The sequence below is a fragment of the Astatotilapia calliptera genome, chromosome 9, assembly GCF_964374335.1.
Source record: "Astatotilapia calliptera chromosome 9, fAstCal68.1, whole genome shotgun sequence".
Lineage (NCBI taxonomy): Eukaryota > Metazoa > Chordata > Actinopteri > Cichliformes > Cichlidae > Astatotilapia > Astatotilapia calliptera.
Genome location: NC_137430.1, coordinates 10,435,679 through 10,457,706, shown reverse-complemented (window position 1 = coordinate 10,457,706; position 22,028 = coordinate 10,435,679). Strand labels below are relative to the sequence as shown.

The 22,028-nt window shown below is 42.4% G+C and overlaps 4 protein-coding genes and 1 pseudogene across 8 annotated transcripts; 1 reads left to right on the top strand and 4 right to left on the bottom strand.

Moving 5' to 3' along the window:
• Positions 1-3,227: 3,227 nt before the first annotated feature.
• Positions 3,228-6,729, bottom strand: LOC145431072 (serine/threonine-protein kinase pim-1-like). Its single transcript, XM_080306402.1, has 9 exons — positions 6,571-6,729; positions 5,920-6,162; positions 5,633-5,785; positions 5,417-5,511; positions 5,232-5,279; positions 4,910-5,128; positions 3,714-3,894; positions 3,457-3,627; positions 3,228-3,367 (listed from the first exon to the last, which is right to left on the bottom strand). The coding sequence occupies exons 1-9, from the start codon at positions 6,629-6,631 to the stop codon at positions 3,276-3,278; spliced, it is 1,263 nt and encodes a 420-aa protein (XP_080162528.1). The 5' UTR covers positions 6,632-6,729; the 3' UTR covers positions 3,228-3,275.
• On the top strand, positions 5,036-8,427 carry LOC145431073 (transcription factor 7-like 1-B). Of its 4 annotated transcripts, none has more exons than XM_080306403.1 (4): positions 5,036-5,175; positions 7,646-7,742; positions 7,912-8,068; positions 8,204-8,427. In XM_080306403.1, exons 1-4 carry the CDS (start codon positions 5,151-5,153, stop codon positions 8,336-8,338), a joined length of 414 nt encoding a protein of 137 aa, XP_080162529.1. In that variant the 5' UTR covers positions 5,036-5,150; the 3' UTR covers positions 8,339-8,427. The 4 variants fall into 4 exon arrangements, 1 of the variants encoding a protein (XP_080162529.1); XR_013911429.1 differs by having other exon boundaries at positions 5,039-5,175; positions 7,099-7,742; XR_013911428.1 differs by lacking the exon at positions 7,646-7,742 and having other exon boundaries at positions 5,037-5,175.
• Positions 8,428-9,045: 618 nt separating this feature from the next.
• On the bottom strand, positions 9,046-15,071 carry LOC145431069 (leukocyte elastase inhibitor-like). Its single transcript, XM_080306398.1, has 7 exons — positions 14,937-15,071; positions 12,480-12,597; positions 10,457-10,599; positions 9,999-10,076; positions 9,764-9,853; positions 9,512-9,692; positions 9,046-9,384 (listed from the first exon to the last, which is right to left on the bottom strand). Exons 4-7 carry the CDS (start codon positions 10,053-10,055, stop codon positions 9,158-9,160), a joined length of 555 nt encoding a protein of 184 aa, XP_080162524.1. The 5' UTR covers positions 10,056-10,076; positions 10,457-10,599; positions 12,480-12,597; positions 14,937-15,071; the 3' UTR covers positions 9,046-9,157.
• Positions 14,958-16,299, bottom strand: LOC145431116 (kinesin-like protein KIF1B; annotated as a pseudogene). Its single transcript, XR_013911468.1, has 6 exons — positions 16,170-16,299; positions 15,930-16,075; positions 15,570-15,751; positions 15,406-15,477; positions 15,184-15,305; positions 14,958-15,090 (listed from the first exon to the last, which is right to left on the bottom strand). The product of XR_013911468.1 is annotated as a kinesin-like protein KIF1B (transcript).
• Positions 16,300-17,059: 760 nt separating this feature from the next.
• On the bottom strand, positions 17,060-21,862 carry LOC145431115 (leucine-rich repeat-containing protein 31-like). The gene is made up of 7 exons (XM_080306476.1): positions 21,858-21,862; positions 21,580-21,763; positions 20,349-20,451; positions 20,102-20,206; positions 19,859-20,023; positions 19,587-19,742; positions 17,060-19,313 (listed from the first exon to the last, which is right to left on the bottom strand). The coding sequence occupies exons 1-7, from the start codon at positions 21,860-21,862 to the stop codon at positions 18,856-18,858; spliced, it is 1,176 nt and encodes a 391-aa protein (XP_080162602.1). The 3' UTR covers positions 17,060-18,855.
• Positions 21,863-22,028: the final 166 nt, after the last annotated feature.

The window sequence follows — 22,028 nt, the reverse complement described above, 5'->3', positions numbered from 1 at the left end:
CTTGCCTAGCACCGCTTTAAATCTCCGTCCCTACTGTTCACAGAATCTGTTGTGTTTATATGGCTTAATGGGTCTTAGCTCGTGCATTATTCACTGGAGACTTGAGCAGGTTGGTGTGACTGACGTTTGAAGCTCTTACCTGTGTGTGTGTATTCGAGGATAGGCGGTACGAGGTATTATCGGTAGGAGTTGCTGCGCATCCTCTGTTGTTTGAGAAGTAGCTAAGAAGATGTGTCTCATCAATAATGCATAGAAGATCCTGGCTTTGTGTTTGATAATGGCGATGAAAGAGCGCGATGCAGGGTCACTAGCAAAGATGAGCTGCTGTCTCCTGCTGTGCTGCCAATTGAAGGTTAGGCTGTTCTAAAAAAAAAGTTTAAAAGAAGTTTATGATGAGCTTTGCTCTTGTGGTTCTGCTGGGTATTGGCTAACATCCAGCGCTTCGCTCTGAGGTGTGCTTCTGCTTTATATTCTTTAAACCCGGCTGCTGGTTACTCATATCTTTGCTTGAGAGTTATTTTAATGTTTAAAGTTGTCGTGTTTGGCTAGAGGCATCGGCAGATGAGGAGTGGTTTTGTTCCTCTGTGCAGGCAGCCGGGGGTTGCCCACAGATGTAATTTATATGATTATAAACTCAGACCAGCCTATTAACTTTTCCCCTTACACCACACGGGTGCACTCTTCTGATTTCAGTCTGTCTGCTTTATTCTGGGACCAGGTATTGATGAGTTCTTCACACTGAGACGCAGTGGGAAAAGTGGGTGATGTTGGGTGATGACTTTTGCAAGAGAGAACCATGGCGGTAAATCTAATAGACTCCAAAGAGCCAATCAACAGCTAAATTCTGAAACATATGGGCCAATCATGTTGCTTTACTAGCATTTACTAGCTTATAGTTTGTTTTTTTTAAACGCAGAAACTAGTCAACGTGGACCCAGGGCAGAGAAAGTCCGAACTCAGGATTACTACAGACTTCTGAATAGGAGGAGCCAGTGTTGTGCAAGCTGACCCTTTTCAAAAAGCTCAAAAATCTGCTTGTGTAGATTAAAAAGAACAATGTGGTGCCTGCAGTTTCTGATTATTGCCGGGGTCTTAAAAGCTTTCCCGTTTATGAAAGAACTTCAGAAACATAAGTTTCTGTTCAAAGTATCCAACTGTTGAAATTAGGTAAATTTATTCGTGTATAAAGTTTTGGGCTACTTTTATCTTTGGTAACAAGATTGAACGTTTGACCTTCTCGTTGCTTTTCTCCTTCACCTTCCTCCTATTAGCCATTGTTTTTGTGTAGGTTTATTCTTTTACTCTAATTTATTGGACTCCGTGTGGGAGTTTTCCAATATTTTGCAATAAACAAGCTCCCTGCATACAAAACAGTTGGAGATGAGTTCAGGGTATTCGTGTTGTGCTAGGGGTGGAGATGACCGTCTCACATTGATTTTCTCTGAGTCTGGAGGAGAGTTTTTGTGGCCTCAGTTGTAGGCTGCAAAGACCAGCATCGCTCTGACTCTTCTAACTCTGCCTGCCAATTGTTTACATATTTGACATAACTTCTGCTGTTGTGCCTCCAGGCACCTGCTGCGCAGCTCAAAATGCCTCGCCAGGGGCAGCTTATCCAATAGCTGCTCTGTCAGTCTGCATCTGCTTGATAACACAAGAAATTACAGCTTTCTGTCCGTCTGCCTTCCTGAGTGAGATTTCTGTGCTTTGACAGGCAGTGGACAGACTGCAGAGCTGTTTACTGTGTTTTCATGGCAAAAGAAGCTTGTCTCACCTTGTCCTGAACATCATCTGAATGTGGAGCTGACTTTTACTATTTTGAAAAGGCCATGCATCGCTGAGATAGCATGCTTTTACCAAGTTAATGAATTTATATGTATTACACTATTAAAATGACCCAGTAAGCATGCAGAATATACTGTAGAGGATTTCGTTTCCATGTTAAATCCTACATACTAGAGAAAAATCTAGAAAATAAGGTTAAAAATAAATAAAACTACAGTACTATTCGTTTTGCCCCCCCTTAAAAACAATCCTTAAACTTGTGCTATTGTTGTCAACGCATTGATTATTTTAAGTTTGAGTCCAACATGTAGCTTTTCTTACCACTCCAAACATTGTCCTGTTTACTCAGTCCTCATGCTGAGTGTTTAGAGCCACATATTCGTGCTCCCAAGTAACATTCGGAGATAAAATATCAGAATTTCAGGAGCTGGGCCACGCCTCCAAACTTGACCCTTCCAGTTCTTATCTATGTATCACCCCCGATTTCTACAAGCTGTTCTCGTTCTCATGCCCCACCCTCCCTTACATACAACAATCTTGTTTGTAAGGCATCTTAAACTGCACTGAATGTCACATGGTTGCTGATACGTCTCCAGGCCTGTGTAAGTGGGACCTACTGTGGGGAATAGAGTCTACCTACTAACTGCCCCCAAAATGAGAAACTTCAGTTTACAAAACAGACAAAAAGACAAACCAATTTACTCCTTTTTGAATTTAGAAGTGCTCTCCACTTTCATTTCTAACTTTTTATATTCTTTAGAAAACCGAGATTTCTCTTTCTTAACAGCTTCCTCAAGTTCTCTGCGAGCCGCTTTCTCTTCATCGAGATCGTTTTGCATAAGCTCCCTCTCATTTTTGAGAAACTCAACTTCGTCTCGCAGGGTCTGGTTTTCAGAAGACAGGTCCTGATTTTCGGAGGTCAGTCGATTCAGTTTTTGTGTTTTAGCGTGCTCCTGGGAGACAATGGAGTCGTAGCTCCTCTGGAGTGCAGAGTTCTTCTCTTGTTCTTTCTGCACAGTATCTCTCTCAGACTGCCGTCCTTTGAGCTCATCTACCACCTGCAGGAGCTTGTCTCGGCGCTGCTCAGAGAGAGCTTCATGTTTAAACAAGTTTTATTTTAATGGAAGTTTACTTCAAGTCTTCAGATTTTTACTGTCTTTTATTTGATTACTTTAAAGTATATGATTACATTAGAGTAATTAAATAAAGACAGTTTTGATGGAGCTCCTGAGCCAGCCCAAGCTCTCTATGAAGACGAGGAAAAACTCCCCTGGGGGGGCCAGACTGACGGGAAGAAACCTCGGGAAAGCCCATTCAAAGAGAGATCCCCTTTCCTGGGATGGCTGGGGGGGGTTACAGGAATTCCAAAACACTGAAATTTAAAGTGGGCCAATTAAAAAAAATTATTTCCTGAAAAAAAGAAAGGTAATTCATACATCACACATAAATGATAACGTCTGAATTGTGTGTGTTTGTGTGTGTGTGTGATAGGCTTATCTCAGCCAAGTGTGATGCTGTAGCTCCTCCAGCGTCGGCCGCGTCTCCGGGACTTTGGTTAAACACGCGTCCAAGAAATCCCGGCAGTCTGGAAAGAAAGGAAAGAGAAAAAACATGAAGATGATAGTTCCAGTGGTCCAAGCCATCAGTCAGTCTTGAAGTGTGACGTTTTCTTACTTTTGGACAGATGTCTTTTGAATTTCAGGCGCTTTTTGAGGAAGCTCGTGGTGTTAAAGTCCCCGGCATGAAGCGCTTCGTACAGAACCACTCCCATTTGCCATACCGTGGTGGGTCCACACCTGTAGCAACTGCGCCCGTACCACTCGGGAGGGGAGTAAATTTCTGTACCTAATAAACAGACACAATTGCAATTTCTTCTAAAACAAAAGGCGAAAATTGTGACATCTGTGAAGAGCAAGAGCAGAATATGTTACCATAGAAGACGCGGTACTGCGACTGCTCCTTAACAAAGCAGCTCAGTCCAAAGTCGATGATACGAACACGCGGTACATCTGAGCCGGTCTCAATTAGAATGTTCTCACTCTTGATGTCCCGGTGAAAGATGTGTTTATCCTCCAGGTGCTTCGCAGCATCAACCAGCTGCTTCAGAATGACCTGGAAATAGAGCAGGGCGATATGACCAAAAATATTTATCACGATATACATTTGAAAAGTTGTGATAACGATATAACTGACGATATAACTGACACTAGACAAAATACTTTACAACGCCACAACTTTATTAGTGCAAAAAACCCCATAAATGTATTTTCACTTAAACAAGCAGCTGTTTTTTTATGTGCATTAAAGTTATATAAAAATGTAACAGTGCAAATGCAAATTCCTCGCTGACAGTTTAACCAAAAGGCATTTCCAGTGGAAATTGGCCGACATATCCTCAGCATAACCATGTAAAATATCCACAAAGCTTAAAAAGAGGTTATACACACACAATACGGTAATATCACGTTGAGGTGCAGTACGTATCACTCCGCGAGGCGCCTGCCTACGATAGCCGTAATGCTCCGACAATCCATCGAGCGGTGCGGCTTTGTAGCTTAGCAAAGTCGCCGTGTACATAAAATCGTTTTGAGGTCAGTAAACACAACCAGAATTCATACATAAGGCACACGGGATTATAAGGGGCACTGTCGAGTTTCAGAAAAATCAAAGGATTGATTTTAAGTGTGCCGTATTTTCCAAACAACACGGTAATAACGGCGGCCCGCTAGCATGCGCTACCAAAAATCGTGCTTTGTTGTGTATCTGACGGACGAAAGCTAAACCAGTTCCACACCACTAAAGTTGCAGCATTTTTACAAACCAGTTCTGGTTCATCCGTTTCATTCAACGATCCACTTTTGCTCTTCTCTTTCTGCGTCACCGCCATCTGCGTATGTAAACATAGGCACTGCGCATGCGCGTTTTACCTATTCTAGCGCGATATTTCATTTTCCTATCGTTGCCCAAAATTACACCGGTATTACCGTGAATGGTATGATATAGCCCAGCCCTACCTGGAAACGATGAAAAAGACAATAATCAATCAATGGGTTAATGTTTCTCTAATACTCTGTGCTTTGATTGAATGATGTACAGTCTAAGACTCTTCTAAGGCAAGTCAACTTGCCTTGGCCTTGTCCTCTGGCAAAAATCCTCCATTTTCTTCTATGTATTTATCCAGGTCCACAGCGGGGACAGGTCTCTCCATCACCAGGATCAGCTCTCTGCCAAAGTCAAACCACTCCAACAGAGACACTGGGGCTGATGTTTCCACTGATCCATCTGCTTCAGCTGCAAGCTTCAGCATGATGGCAACTTCCACTGACACATTCTTCCCGTTATCATCCTGAAATATTTCAACAAAGTGGATGATGAGGCACAGACGTTCCACAGGTGAACGCTGCATGCAATCCACTAATGTAAAAACAATTCAAGTCTTGCACATTTACCTTCACTTTGCAGTACACTTTCCCCTTTGGGATGTGTTTGATGGCCACCTAAAAGACACAGGGCATTGATGAGCATTTCCTCAGTATGACATCATTAAAGGTGTAAAACAGCATACATCTCAGCTTACGATATTATCCCTTATCTGCATTACTGCCTGTCTTACTACCACCATCTGAACACTTACTGGTAAATGATCCTTTATGCGGTAGCCAGCAAACACTGCTCCACATCCTCCTTCTCCAAGCCGGTGCTCCTCCACGTATCTTGCTTGGAAGTCACCTAAACAGACAAACACAAATTGGGTTTTACTACAGCTGTCACACAAATTACTCTCTGCTGTACCCTAAATGTTCATTTTGCTCTTCACCTGAATATAAAAGCTAAGCTGCTTGCTACTTACGTTTCTGTTCAGCCACTGACTTTTTGGCAACGGTTTTGGTTTTGTCCTGGTCCACGTTCTTTTTCTTAGGTGGGTCCCTGGTGTCTCCCGCAGCTTTCCTTTTGCCAGCCTTTTTGTTTTTACTGCAGCTCTCTGAAATCTCTATGCTGCAGTCTGCAGATGTGGAAAACACCAAAAGCACATCAGCTTATTAGATAATAGACACAAATATCTCCCAAACACTAATATCTTCAAACTAGCAACCAGATGTACACTTAATCTACCCCTCACTCAACTAATTAGCCTACCTTTACCAGTGTCCAACCAGGAAGATGCCTGCCCCTTGTCACCGCTCACATGCTCAAGAAGTTTACGCTTTTTTGCTGTATTGGTTGTCCCCGCTTCATCTTGTTGGACCTTTCGCTTGACTCCCCCGACCACATGAGCATCTGAGCTGGTGGAAGGACCAGCCTGCTCAGTGACCCTCCTTCTTTTTATGGGGGTCGTTTTTTCAGGACTGGCCTTTCTTTTAGCCATCCTGCTCTTACAATCTATAAACAACAACAACACATTAGTGAAAAAGAGCGCTCGACATCAGGACTAGAAGGATTTTGATGTCATTGAATTTTAAATTGTTATTATATTGTAAGCAATACTAAGTTTATCCTTTTGATAAAAAACACACCAACACGAGTCCATATTAGGTCTACTAAGTCTAGATACTGATGACACTTGTTGCTCTGTTTTCACTGCTCAGTCCAAGAATAAACTTGTCACATTATTTTACCAAAAGACAAAGTGCCCCAGTAACCTTTCTTTGATTAGACATGTTGCACTCAGGTTAGTTTCAATCAAAACCAGGATTTAAATCCTCTAAAAATGAATCATTTTATACACAGAGCCTCAACATTGTTAGAAATGTACATTCTGTTATTTAGGGGATTTTATTTTTTACTTACTTTGATCTCCTGGATCTTTCTTATCTGCCTCAGTCGTAACTTTTCTTGTTTCCTTTTTCATCTTAATTTTTAAAATAGAAAATGTCACCTTAATGAGTGAATAGTCCTTCAAATGTCTGGATGCTTGACTTTTCTAACTAAGCTGTATAAGTCAGTTCTGTAAGTGAGCTTTAAAAGTAAACTCCGGAGTCTATGGCAACACAACATTAGAACCTTGCCTTTTAGTGACATCACTAAAAGGCAAGTAGTTTAAAGAAAAACACTCTGGCATTTCATATAATTCAGTAATTTCACATTAAACTTTCTTTCATTATCCTTTCATTATTTGTTTAAAGACTTGATGTGTGGATGCTACTATGAAGACTTCTAGTTGAGCAAACACTAATAAACACTGACTAGTTTATCTGAGATAAAATATAACACTTTTTTATTAAGTCAGTGTTAACTCTGTTTTTTTCTGTTAGGATCATTCAATAGTATCAGAAGAGAAAAGAAAAGTATGTTTTGTTTTGTTTTTTTTTCTTCAAGATCTGTTCACATGTACTTAGCAAGAGTGAGTACACAGCGTTAAAAAATGGTACTTAGTGTAGTGAGGAAGGCGAAAAGCAAAGAGAGCATATGAAGGTAATATTGAAGAAGGCGCAGTTTTGAAGTGGTGAAAGGCAAAGGCATGAGTGCAAGCGTAATAAAAGGTAATAGGAGAGATGTCGAGCAGGCGGAGGACTTGGCTGGAGCAGGAAAAGGCAAAAGGGGAAACGCGAGTGCACGTCTGAAACTTCTTCACTGTCAGTGAATCCTAATTCTTAAGACTAACTAAGAAGAATAAATCTATGTATGAATGTCGTTTTGAGCACATCTCCTCTTTCTACTGATCAATTCTTCCACCTAGTGGATAGATGATAGTATTGCAGCTTGTCTCGTCACCTGTTGTGTGTTTTGTGTGCTCCAGAACCTGCGTCCTGTTGGAGTACTGTACGTAAAACACACAAACACTGGAGTGAACACAGCTGCTGAACATCTCTATATTCATAACTTCTTCCTGTTATCTCATATCTGTCTCCCTTCATCTGTGTAGGAACGGTGTACAGATGTATGATTATGTCACTCCTGCTCCTCCACCTAACACCTCCACTCCAAACTAAGTTTGCTCTGCTGCTTTGGTTCACTGATCTGCAAGTATCTGTCATTTGTTTGCAGATGTCTGCAGGAATTATTGTAATGATCCATTAATGGTGCCTGATTTCATTCAGTTTTACAGCTTGTCTCGTGTTTTTGAACTGCTTCCCTCACAGTTGTACACAGTGCTAACATGTGCTCTTACTCTGTGTTTTATTCCTGAAGAAAAAGAAAGTGCCCAGCCCAGCAGGATGAAGATGGGCCATACGTCAAGAAGCCTCCAAATGCCTTCATGCTCTATCTCAAAGAGCAGAGGCCAAAGGTCATTGCTGAACTCAACATCCCTGGAAATGCAGCCGTAAATGCAGTGGTGGGACAGAGAGTAAGTGTGTAACTCTGCATACATTTATGCATCTGTTAATGTTGTCTGCTCATGTTTTTGCATGTGTCCCAGCTGTCCTGTAGTTATGTGTAGTAGCAGTGCTCACAGTGTGTTCTTATGATCTTCTGTCCACAGTGGAAGTCGCTTTCAAACGACCAGAAAGCCAGATATTTCAAGCAGGCTGAAACAGAAAGACAGAATCATGCCAAAGAGCATCCAGCCTGGTCGACCAAAGAAAACTATGTATGTCCAACAATAATTTCATTATAGACGATTGGACTGATTTCAATTGAATTAAACTGTTACTCCTGTTATTTCAACATCTGTCTTTGTGTAAATAAATGAAAAAACAAACAAAAGATGCTTCTGTCATAAGTTACAGCAGGATGAAACAACCTTCATGTAGTTCTTGTTTTTAACACTGCAAACCTTCTTTAGTTCTTTTGTTTCCTTTCATATTCAGCACACATCTGTCAGTGTCCACTAACTGTCAGGGAAAAGCCAGATAAAAACACTGTGGGGTCTTTTGGGACACGTGCTCGTTGGGTTTACTCATAGATATCAGAAATGATCTGTTCTGTATTCAAAGGATACACGAAGGATGTTTGTATTAAATGCAATATAGCGACTGATCATATGCTGCTTTCTTTGGGGGCTTTTCACCACCATGTTACACAAATCCAGTTTCTAACTGAAAAGAAAATCCTTCACCATTTTCTAATCAAATTCCCTGGTTTCCCATGTCAGAGATGTCATGGCTGAAAGGATCATCGCATATTGAGCTCAAAGCTAAACTCTTGTGTAGGGCCTCTTTCCATGTTGTACCATTCATTTTAAAAAGTCCTGGTAACAAGAGACAGAGGTGACTTGATGTATTACAGTTACTTCCCAATTTACAGAAATGATGTGACTTCTGACATTTTCCTAGCAGGAAATGTGCTACTGTGGGACACTGAAAGAATAAACAGCAAGGCACGTTTTGTTTTAATAACTTTTCTTTACTTCATTTGTATGAACTAGGTTTACCTTACAAAATCTTATACTGTATATAATGTTTTATGTTTAATTCATGTCAATGTCAGCTCGTGTTTACTCGGGTGAGCAGTACCGGCCCACAAAGAGAATGCTCTTGGTGGGTTTATGTCGGATGAAGAAGATGAAGTGATGGTCGGCAACAAACTCAGCGGGAATCGTTATAGAGCGGACTTCCATGTCAACCCCAGTGGCAGCAGCAGCCTCAGTTCCTTCTTCATTTACATCCACGAAAGCCTTGTGGACAACTTTGGACACTATCAGGTCATTTGCTGGAGACATTCCTAGTAGATGAAGAGCCCAGAAATCAGTTGTGTTTTATTCTTTACCAGATGATGTTTTGCAGTTTTTGTGCTCTCAATATAACTGTATAATTGATTCAGTGTGTCTCATTGGTGCAATATTTCTCACCAGAGAAGTCTCTCTTGTAGATGTCAAAAGCGTTCTCCATTCCCATGTTGGTCAGGATTTTCTCCAAGTCATACTTCTCCTCCATCTTAAATCGAGGGAGCTTGACATCAACCTCGTTGGGGCTCATCATGTCTGGGCGAGTCCAGTCCACAAAGTTCTGATAGGTCAGCTCCTTCTCCAGCTGTGTGGATACAGTGTCACTAGCTTGTCTGATTGAAACTGGACATTAAAGTACTGGTAAGTGCATCTTACCTTTTCCAAGCCTGTGGTATCATCTTCTATGTCATTAGGCAGGAATATGAGCATGCTGAGGTCATTTCCTTTATACGGCATCTCAAGAATCTGTCCAGAAACATTGTTTTTATTTATTACTCCATCAAAGATGATCTGACTTCCTAATCTAGAAATTTAGGCTGATATTTGTAAAAGACAAGTTTTAGATCATGCTGGTGAAATCCTGTAATAAGCTGAAAGTGATGGATGTTACCTTGCAGTTGGCCTCAGGAATGGTCGCAAAAGGAAATTTACTTTTCTGCTGCATCATCTTCACCGGCTTAGTGTCGTTCTGAAAAATAGGGGAGACAAGAGAAATGTTTTTTGTGTTTAGTCTCAAAATGATCTCAAAAAGTTCTGTCATGGTTTTATTCCAGCCATTGAGTGGATTTGGATGTAGAGCACACGTCACAACACAATTTGTTCTTGTTAGCCGAAGTTTGTGTTGTGCTGTTGTTTGAGATTTATTTGAGAACTTATTGGATATTACATGAATAATAAACTGCATTGCATAACTGCATAAAGTTGGAAAGTGATCGTCCTAAAAGCACGATTTTATCCCCTCAGAGCTCCAGGCTTTATGTTCTCATTCAGCAAAGTCCACAGCTCGTTTGTAGTATGACAGATCAAAGTATAACTGCACCATCCTATGCTGCCTTTCTGCACTGTTACCTTGTTCAGTCGAAAATGCACATCAGCAGTCTTCTCCTCCTTAAACTGCGTGTTCCAGCTGCCCTTGAAGTAAATGGCATTCACGAGAACCAGCTTCGTCAGGCTACCCACTGCATCCTGGCTTAGCAAGTCCTTGATTTTATCTGGTAAAAAGAATTTATGAAAACTATTAACTATTACCAAAGATGCACTAGTTACTGTACAACATCTTCAGCTATAAAATCAGAAAACAGGGCAACAGCAAGATGGTTTTTATTTTAAAAAAAGGGGGGAAAAGCTTTATGATCAGTATAACAGGGAACAAAAAACAAAAATTCAAGCGTAGGCTTGAAGCCACTGAGGTGGTTGTTAGCGGGGGTGACGCGATGCTTCTGGTATGCATGAATTAATTAAACAGTCCAATAACTCCAGCAGTACTTATCTTGTCCTTTTTGGTCTTTGTTCCAAACATTTTAAGATAAAAGCGCAGCGGTCACAAACGTTTTGCCTTCTTATGATTAACAACACACCTGACGCTGATTACGTGCGTCCACCTTAAATACCTTACATAAACCTACCATACAGGAACTTAAAAAGGTGGAATCCTCAGTGGTGCTTGGTGCCACACCCTCAGGGACTTTAATGTTATATAAAAACACTGACAGCTCAATATCTGCCTCAGTCACTCTCCCCGATCCAGCTGAGTCACCAATAGGAAAAATCTGCTTTTCACAGGAACTTGGTAACAGCAATAAGAGAATACGTAGTTTATTCCAAGAAGATATCGTCTCTCTCCCATATATAACATCTTATTGGAACCGATATGTTCCAGATATCAAGTGGAAGACAGTCTGGATGGTCCCCCATAAATATTTGATTGTAAATAAGGTGAAAGAAGTCTCATTTAAAATTCTACATAAATGTTATCCAGCCAGTCACTACATGGTCAAATTTAAAAGGGACATAAATACTAATTGTACTTTCTGTGGGGATCATCCAGAAACTGTGACGCATCTTTTTTGGTACTGTTCTTTTACACAGAGATTCTGGAAGGAATTTAGCAGGTTTGTTATTGTCCATATTTTAAGGGAGTTTTCTTTACGATGGGAAAATGTTTTATTCTGTTTGTTTAAGTTCCCCAAGAAGTATGAGAAATGTTTTTTATGATGAATTTGTTCATACTTTTAGCTACATTTTTTATCCATAAATGTAAGTTTACTAACAAAACACCATATTTCTGTCATTATTTTAAGGATGTGGAAATGTACATACAATCAATATCAGACTCCACCAACACAAAGGCTCTCAAAACAATACATGTATGTGTATTCTTATAATTGTTACCTTTTTCTTTTACTCTTGGCTTTTTGTGTTCATGTTCTGTTGTTTTGTATACTTCATCTGTTCGTATGTTGTATACTCATTGTTTGTTAAATAAAGTTTAAAAAAAAAAAAAAAACTTAAAAAGGTTACCTCTAGCGGCAACATGAGGTATCAACCCAAAAATGGCTCCTACAAAAATAATGGGATTAAGATGTCTCATTTCCAGCAGGTGGCACCACAGTCCTATAACCCTCATAGAAAGTCCTTGTATCCTATTATTATAGATGGTAGATTTATAAATGGCCTGTATTTGTATCGCGCTTTTATAAAAACAATGAATGAATTTCCTGCTGCACTTAAGATAATATAAAGATATAGAATCAATAGCAGCCAATCCTAAATGGGCCTGAAAAATAAAAATATGTTAAAGACACAAGTGATCAAAGTAGAAGTACCCATCACATAATATAATAAGAATAGAAGAATTGGCCTGCTATTTACAGCAACATACTGCTGTGATGGTTTTATTAATAGCATGAAACCAAACAGTAAAACCCAGAGATAATGCTGCTTAATACTGAATAGAAATTAGACTGGAAGAACTGGAAACAGAAAATAATGTGGACGGTGGACAATCCGGTAATAATGTCTCAACTGAACACAACACAACTGATCCCCAAGGATTTACAGTGGAGATCATTTAAAGTTACATTATGCTTACCTTGTGTCTGCTTCTCCACCCAGCTGTTGATGTGGACCCTGGCCTCCTCTGCATTTCCTTTGAAGTCCACAGACTCGAGCTCAGCGTTGTAATGCTTTTTGGTGCCTTTTAAAAATTCCTGGAATTGTGAAAATAAGTCACTCGAAACAGATTCAACAAACTACGGAGACTTCAATCAAGTTCAGTCACTGTGTTAAAACATTTTCAGTCCTTTGGATGCAGTTGAAGCTTGAACTAACCAGTCAGCCTTTGTCTAATAAAAGATTAAAGCAAATAGCTTGTTGGATGCCAATTTAAGTAGCCAGCATAGAAAAATACACAGATTGTGGGTAAGCTGGTTTGTAACGTTTCGGTTCAGATGGCAGCAGTTTTTGCTGACAAATGTAAGTTTTAGTATTTCTAAGTATTAATAAATTACTGTTTTACTTCTTTATATATTTCTTTATACTATTTGCAAATATTTTAAAAGTTTAATCTGCTGTGATGACTGGAACACAAAGGAGAGAAATGGTGCCTTGTCTCTTGTTATGAACTGTAAATAGCTAAGTGCTTAGAGCAGCTGGTCCTAGCACACTTCAAATCCTGTCTCCCCCCCACCCTGGACCCCCACCAATTTGCATACCGCCAGAACAGGAGCACAGAGGATGCAGTCTCCATCGCACTGCACTCTGTCCTCTCACACCTGGACAACAACAACACCTACGCCAGAATGCTGTTTATAGACTTCAGTTCAGCATTCAATACAATCCACCCCTCACAACTCATCAGAAAACTGACAGACCTGGGCATCAGTTCCCTCATCTGCAAATGGTTACTGGACTTCCTGACCAACCGCCCCCAACATGTCCGGCTGGATAACCGCTGCTCATCTACCATCACAATGAACACCGGTGTACCACAAGGTTGTGTGATGAGCCCTTTCCTCTACTCCCTCTTCACCCACGACTGCAGACCTGCTGATGGTTCCAACACCATCATTAAGTTTGCAGATGACACCACGGTGATTGGCCTCATCAGTGACAACGATGAGGCCGCCTACAGGGAGGAGGTGGATCGTCTGGCTGAGTGGTGCGACACAAACAACCTGCTGCTTAACACCGAGAAGACCAAGGAGCTCATCGTGGACTACAGGAGGAATGCTGACCCACATCCACCCATCCACATTAAGGGGACGGCTGTGGAGCGTGTGAGCAGCTTCAAGTTCCTGGGAGTCCACATCTCCGAGGATCTCACCTGGACGACCAACTGCTCCAAGCTGGTCAAGAAGGCTCACCAGCGCCTCTTCTTCTTGAGGACTCTGAGGAAGAACCACCTGTCCTCAGACATCCTGGTGAACTTCTATCGCTGCACCATCGAGAGCATCCTGACCAACTGTATAACAGTCTGGTACGGGAACTGCTCTGCCTCGGACCGGAAGGCGTTGCAGAGGGTCGTGAAAACTGCCCAGCGCATCGCCGGAGCACCACTTCCTGCCATAAAGGACATCTACAGGAAGCGGTGTCTGAAAAGGGCTGGGAAAATCATCAAAGACCCCAGTCACCCATCACATGGACTCTTCACCCTCCTGCCCTCTGGGAGGCGCCACAGGAGCCTCCGGACTAAGACCACCAGGTACCGGAACAGCTACTTCCCCACAGCTGTCAGACTCCTGAACTCTGCCTCCTGACATCTGACCCACGTTAAACTCATGCACTGAACATACACACCCCCACAATGGACAACTGTACCCTCAAACACACAATAATAACATGGAGTGAACCACCACTCACAACCACTAGCACTTTATATAGCCTCTGTAGAAACTATCTACACCCTCACTTATCTTAACTGCACAACTGTATAGCTCTGTGTAAATAATCATTCTGTACATTCAATAATCTTTAATCCTACAACTGTTTACAACTTGCATAGTTGCCGGGGATTCCCATGATGCATTGAGTTTTTCCTTTCCAGTCACCTTTCTCACTCACTATGCATTAATAGACCTCTCTGCATTGAATCATATCTGTTATTAACCTCTGTCTCTCTTCCACAGCATGTCTTTATCCTGTTTTCCTTCTCTCACCCCAACTGGTCGCAGCAGATGGTCCCGCCCCTCCCTGAGCCTGGTTCTGCTGGAGGTTTCTTCCTGTTAAAGGGGAGTTTTTACTTCCCACTGTCGCCAAAGTGCTTGCTCATAGGGGGTCATATGATTGTTGGGTTTTTCTCTGTATCTATGAAGCGCCTTGAGGTGACTTTTGTTGTGATTTGGCGCTATATAAATAAAATTGAATTGAATTGAATTATCTGAGGAAGAAGCAGAGTTGGTTTGTTTCCAGCTGAAATCATCCAGGCTCAGGAATTTGAATCGATCCACATCATTTCTGCTTGAACTAGAGAACATGAGTGTCGACTTACATTTGGTCTGTGAGACACATGTCATAGTGACAGTATTTGGGTTAATATGGCATTACTCACCCTGGTCGCATTTCTTCAATATCAGGCACCAAGTTCAGGAACTCGTTCTTTTGCAGCCCGCGCAAGGTAGGAGGTCTCCAGAGTGGGAACCATCGGGAAGTTTTCACAGTCTGAGCAGGAGGGACTGGAGGCACGTGAGCTGTTCTCAGGGGTCCTTTAACACAAATCACACCAAGTTAGAATCAAATAGATAACCTGTCAATAACCGTTTGCAGATCGAGGTCAATGTTCCTAAAAATATGTTTACTTCTGGCCCATGGAGCCACAGCGCGAGTCCGAGAGAGAGGGGCAGGTAGAGGAAGGGGTGAGGGTGGCACTGCTGAAGCTCGTCACGGATGGATCACGTCCGATCGGTGAGATGAGAGAAAGCTGAAGTGAAACAACAGCAGGATGAGGTAGACGTCAATATAGGAACTCCCTGATGTGACACAGAAAGGCTATTTTTTTATTTCTTTGTATTATTTCTCACCTTGCAGTCACTGATGCTGTTCACCAGCTGCTTGTATTCAGTATTGAAGGTGTGTGTCAGAAGGTGCAGGCACTACAACACAACAGGAACAAGACCGATCAGCTCCGAGCAGAGAAGGAAGAAGGCAGCAACAAGAACGCCCACTAAGCCCACGTTTTTCTCACCTTGGTGGCCAGCTCCTTCTCACGCTTTCAAAGGTGGTGCTGGAGATCTGCGAGGAGACGGAGGTGGATGTGGACAGAGTGCCGGAGCTCACGCTGGGGGACAGAGACTCACTCAGGGACTTGGTGGTGGGAGCTGTTCCCACGGGAGCCGCCTCTCCCAGAAGGTGACGGGTCTTTTCCACCTGGACGAAAGATGGGGGCGAATGTGAGGTGGGGAGAAGAGGGGAGGTTAGTCATGTAAAGTCTGTACTCTAAGAAAAAACTTTTTAGAATAGCACTTTGGTCTTTGAGCTGAAAAGTCATTTTTCCCTCTACGATATTAAACAGATTTATTTCTTTATGAATCTTTTAAGGCCCCACCTCCTGCAGCTGCTCCATCTTCTCCAGCTCCCACTGGTGCTCTAGGATGAGGCTATCTCCTCTGGGCCTCCAGCCGGCCAGGTTCTCCTCTCCACGCACATAAGCCACTGATGTGTCCAGGACCTTCCTCCTCCTCCTCTGCATCCCTGCTCAGGACATGAGCCCTCATTAGGATGAAGCTCTCCACAGAATTATGATAAAACAGCTGCCGTTCTTTAAACATGTTTCATGGCCGCTCACCTGAGCTTCCAGTGTCAGACATCTTACACAAGCTCAGCTCGTAGATCCCAGTCACTCGGTTGTTATAATGAAGCAGAAGTTTTGAACAAGGAAACTTTGTAACGAAATGCCAACGACCGCCTGTCTGTTTTCAGGGCTGTATTTGAAGCCATGCTCCAATCAGGCAAAGTTTTAAGTGTTGCACATTTCGATGGGTTTCTTTCAGCTGACATAGTTTCCATTTGGGTCATGTGGTGTTAGATACCCCAGCGTGTGGTCATAGGGTGAAGAGCCCGGACGATTAGTGGGATTTTAGGTGTGGTGTAAAAATGACGCTGCAACTTTAAAAACGTTGTTGCTTTAAGGATTAACGTACAACCATACTTGGGCTGAGTTTGACACTGGTTCTCTTCAGTAATTAAAATAGCTTTAACACATGATAAGATCAAATGTCAGCTACACTGTGACAGTCGAGGGGCCACACTCAGATATATTTATTCGCTTGTTCTCTTTGTGTGATAAGAGTTTCCATCTGAATTTAACCCCTGTGTGGGGCTGATCTTTCATTTCATTTTATTTCAAGCTCAGATTCTTTGCCTTTGGCACATTTTCTGTGACGAGACTTCAAACCATTCCCACCGTCCTTATTAATCAACATGGTGAAGTGATTCTTCGCAAGGTGATGGGATAGGAAGAGTTTCAGAAAATGAGGCCTTTTGTCTTTATTGGAGAGGTCAGTGCAGACAGGACGGATGGGGGGAAGGCGAGGGGGGAATGACACACAGGAAACGGTGTTGGTCAGACCCAAAGACAGGCGTGGGCAGTGAGGACTCTCACCTTCAGACTCACTGTCTAATCAGTCTGACAGTGAGTCTGAAGACAGAGCAACCCAACACACGTTACTATGTTCATCATCATCATCATTGTTTATTTATATAGCACTTTAAAAACACACAAGGCTGACCAAACTGCTGAACAATAGAAACATAATAGATACCATAAGAATAATAAATACGATACAATAATAAACATAGCGAAAAACAATAAAATACAAGTCAGTCAACCACTGAGTCAAAAGCCAGTGAATAAAAATGCTTTTTCAATCTGGATTTAAAAACCAGCACTGATGTCGATTGCCTAATGTGAAGAGGAAGATTATTCCAAAGCTTAGGAGCCACGATAGAGAACGCTCGGTCTCCTCTCAGTTTCAGCCGTGATTTGGGGACTGAGAGCAACAGCTGCTCAGCTGACCGGAGCGAACGAGTGGGGACATAGGGCTTCAGCAGGTGCCAGACCATTTAAAGATTTAAAAACCAATAAAAGAACTTGAAAATGAATCCTAAATTCAATTGGAAGCCAGTGCAGGGAGGCCAAGAGTGATGTTATCACTAAGCAGGACATTAAATCAAATTAATGAGACACCAAAACAAGAGCTGGAGCCCAAGACAGCCATGAAGTCACAGTGTACACAAATACACAAGAAACACAGAAACCAGCTGGGTGGATGTGGCTCGGGAACCTTCTGTTACCTTGAACGTCGGTGTTTTGAACGCTGGCTGCTCCAGTCTGCTTGTATTTGTCCAAGATTTCCCCTCATATCTTGGTTATGGTTATTTTTTCTTTTATTAAACTGATCACACTCCTGTTCATGAATAGAAAAAAACCCCATCAGTGTATTTTCACTTAAACAAGCAGCTGTTTTTTTTGCATTAAAGTTATATAAAAATGTAACAGTGCAAATTCCTCGCTGACAGTTTAACCAAAAGGCATTTCCAGTGGAAAGTAGCCGACATATCCTCAGCATAACCATGTATAATATCCACAAAACCTGAGAAGGTTGGAGAGAAGGTAGGCGAACTCTGCTGGGATCTGCGTTTAACAAAGTGTCTAAAGACGAAACAAAGAAATCTTTCTGTAAATGTTCAGATGCACAGACTGGACTGAAAAAGAGTGAAAAAGCAGCTAACGTCCAAAAATAAGAAAACTTTGAAAGAACTCCAAAAAAACCTGGAGAACTTTTGCTCAAAAAACAGTTTTGTTTTTTTTAAATTACAAGGCAATCTGACAAAATGTCATCAAATGAGACTCAAGACTTCTGCAGGTCTCTGCCATGACTCAATTTTTTTTTCTTAACGGCAGAAACAATTGTTCCTTTTTTACTTTGTTTCTATTTTCTCTTCTTGTTTTTATCTGTTGAACAACAAACAACATTCATGCTGATTCACATAATATCCTGTCTCTAATCTCTGGGATTTCCTCGTAGCTCTTTGATGCAAAGAACATCCATCAAACGCTCCAGCTTGTGCTCAACATCATCGTGAACGGTGAAGGTACTCTGACGAGAAAATACTCAGTCGACCTTTTGGTTGATTTGTTAAAGAACCCCAAAATAGCTGATTACCTAACAAGGTATGCAGATAATTCACAGCTCTTTTCCTGAATAGCTGCTTTAAAACTCTGCTGAAAGCCTTTGTCCATTTCCAGGTATCCCCACTTCTCGGCATGTGTGTCTCAAGTGTTAGGACTGCTGCATTGGAAAGACCCAGACCCTGCAGCCAAGGTGAGAGACGACAAATATGATAACCCACACCAGCTGTGCTTAACTCTGTAAGTTCCCAGTATTCCCTGAAACCATCACGTGTGACACAGTTTACATCAGACGTGATGCAGCTGACCTCAACACTGACCTTCTTGTGGTAACAGAGACTTAAAAAAATAATAATAAAGCAACAAAGTGGGTCGCTCTTTGACAGTAAATTCCAGTGCGGTCCGCTCCAATCTCCTCAGGCTGACTCTCTTCTAGGCTCTCCTGACTGTTCCCTTTACATGCTGATGATGTGTCTTGTAAATCTGGATCCCTTTCCAGCAGGACGCTCCTCTTTTTCAGACAGTACCTGAGCTGCTCTCTCTCCTGACAGTCAGCTGTCCACCTCTGCATGGCCAGTCGAGCCAGCGCCGGCATTTGAGGCAGAGCTCGGAGCAGAGCGGGCAGCCAGGCTGAGCACGGAGCAGAGGTTGAAGGTCGCAAACTGACATCCACGTCTTCCAGAGAGCCCAGACCTCCTGCTGCAAACAGACTGCACCAACCGTTGTCTCCCACCAAGCTGTTGTAGGACAGATCCAGTGCACGGAGTGAGGAGAGACAGCCCCGTCTGCACACGGCAGCTGCACAGAGGAAGAGGACCCATTGATAACTGATCACTTTATGCCTGTTCACTTTACTGTTTTGTTCACAATGTTTCTGATGGAGACAAAAATAACACCGAATAGTTTCATTGTTTTGTTTTATACGACAGCTACAGATGCTGGCAGCATGAAATAAATGAAAGAAATATCAATTTCCTTCAGGCTTTACTTGTCTTAATATACATTTATGCAGCCTAATGATCCACTACAGACCAAAAAAGAAAAAGTATAATGTCATTGTGTGTTAGTTACCCAGATGTTGCATGTCATCAGTGGTGAGCTCGCAGCTGCAAAGACGGAGCTCGCTGACGACTGATGGCTGCAGAGCATCCAGCAGGAGCGCCAAGTGACCGCCAACCACTTTACACCAGGAAATATCCACCGTGCGCAGATAGGACACCGCCAGGGCTGATGCATAAACACAAAGTTTTCACCATTTCAGGCTAGAGGGTGGAAGAGGTATTCGGGGAGAATGACTTGAAGGAAAACTTCTATAAATAAACAAGTGTGTGTGTGTGTGTTACCCAGAGCAGTGAAGGACTCGTTGCTCATGTAGCAGCTGTTGAATGGCAGCCTCCTCATTTGTGTCGCAGGGAGGGCGGAGACCAGCAGGTGGACCACACCTCCCACTTCCTTATTGGATGACACATCAAGCTCGGTCAGTGCAGTGAGAGAGGGCAGCACCTGGACTGAAAAACAACGAGTCACATGACTGCTGCAGCGAGCATGCGATTAGTGTCCGGCGTGTGAGATTGGTAGCAACTGACTCAGAGCCTCTAGATCATCTCGCGTGAGGCAACACAGGTGGAGGTCGAGTCTCTCCAGGTGTGTGACGTGAGCCAGGTGAAAGGTGAGGCGGCTCAGTCCACCAGCTAGAAGCAGCTTTACAGTATATTAATCAGAACAATGCTGCTCTCTAATGTATCTTGGTAAAGCGCAGAAAAATCTAATGTTTTATATGATACAGTGTGATTTCAGTAACATATCATAATGGAGGCTTCAGCAAGTACTTACGAAGGAAATCTTTCCTCTGCTCTTCAGTTAGTTCATCAAATACCTCCCAAAACATCTGTATGGTGGGGTGGCGGTCATGATATCTCCAACCATAACTTGTGTTCTGAAAACAGTGAAAATGACTGTTATAATCATAGAGTTTGTAAGGTCAGGCATACACTATGTTGCCAAAAGTATTCCCTAACACATCCAAATCATTCAATTAATGTGTTCCAATCACTTCCATGGACACAGGTGTATTAAATCAAGCACCTAGGCATGCAGACTACTTCTACAAACATGTGTGAAAGGACGAGTCGCTCTCAGGAACTGAATGAATTCCAGCATGGTAATGTGATAGGATGCACCAGTGCAACAAGTCCAGTCATGAAATTTCCTCGCTATTAAATATTCCATAGTCAGCTGTTAGTGATATTATAACAAAGTGGAAGTAATTGGAAATGACAGCTAGTCAGCTGATGCTAAGGCTCATAGTGCACTTAAGTCACCAATATCTGCAGTCTGCTGTTGTTACAGATGTCCAAACTTCATTGGTTTCCATGGCTGAGCAGCTGCATCCCAGCCTTACACTGACAAACACAATGCAAAGCGTCAGATGGAGTGATTTAAGCATCTCAACACTGGACTCTAAAGCAGTGGAGATGTGTTTACTGGAGTGACGAATCACACTTCTCTGACTGGCAATCCGATGGATGTGTCAGGGTTTGGTGGTTGCCAGAAGTACTTGTCTGACTGCACTGTGCCAAGTGTAAAGTGTGGGCATGTGTGCACATGGCTGGGCACCAGTGCACAATACAAGGTCCATAAAGACATGGATGAGTGAGTTTGGTGTAGAAGAACTGGACTAGCCTGCACAGAGTCCTGACCTCAACCTGATAGAACATCTTTGGGATGAATTAGAGCAGCAACTGTGAGCCAGGCCTTCTCCTCCAACGTCAGTGTCTGACACCATAAATGCACCTCTGGAAGAATAGTCAAAAAATTCCCATAAACACACCTAAACCTTGTGGAAAGCTTTCCCAGAAGAGTGGAAGCAGTTATAGCTGCGAAGGGTGGGCTGACTATTATATTATACTATCATACAAAAGTCTGGATTAAGACTGAGATGTGACACAAGTTCATATTTGTGTTAAAGCAGCCGACTGAATGCTTTTGACAGTATGCAGTACACAGTTATTGTGCTACAGGACAGCTGTGAAACTACAGCCTGTGTCTGTTTGGCTGACTGTACCTGTTTGAACTTTTCCCAGTCATGCACGTCCTGGCCGACCAGCACTCCCTGCAGCTCCTCTGGTCGAAACAGCCTCACCAAATCCTGCTCACACACCAGGAAGAAGCCTCGCTTGAACTCCTGGAACAGATTCTCCACTGATGTGTTGAAGGCATGATTCACATAGGCCTCCACAAACTCCTTCCTGTTTAGGAGGGAAAATGTTAAATTAGCAAACATTTCACAGAGACAAAGGTGCTGCAGATGAACCTCACAAACACTTCATGTTTTATATTTACCTCATATTAAGACCTACTAAGGACCTGATTGTTTTTAATTATGTCCTGATACATAAAACCTGAGAGCTCACATAACTGCATATGCTCAGAATAGACAGCACACATGGATACAAATTACTGCCTTGCAGCAGCAATCTTCAGACCATCACTATGAGCTCCATACAAGGTTAC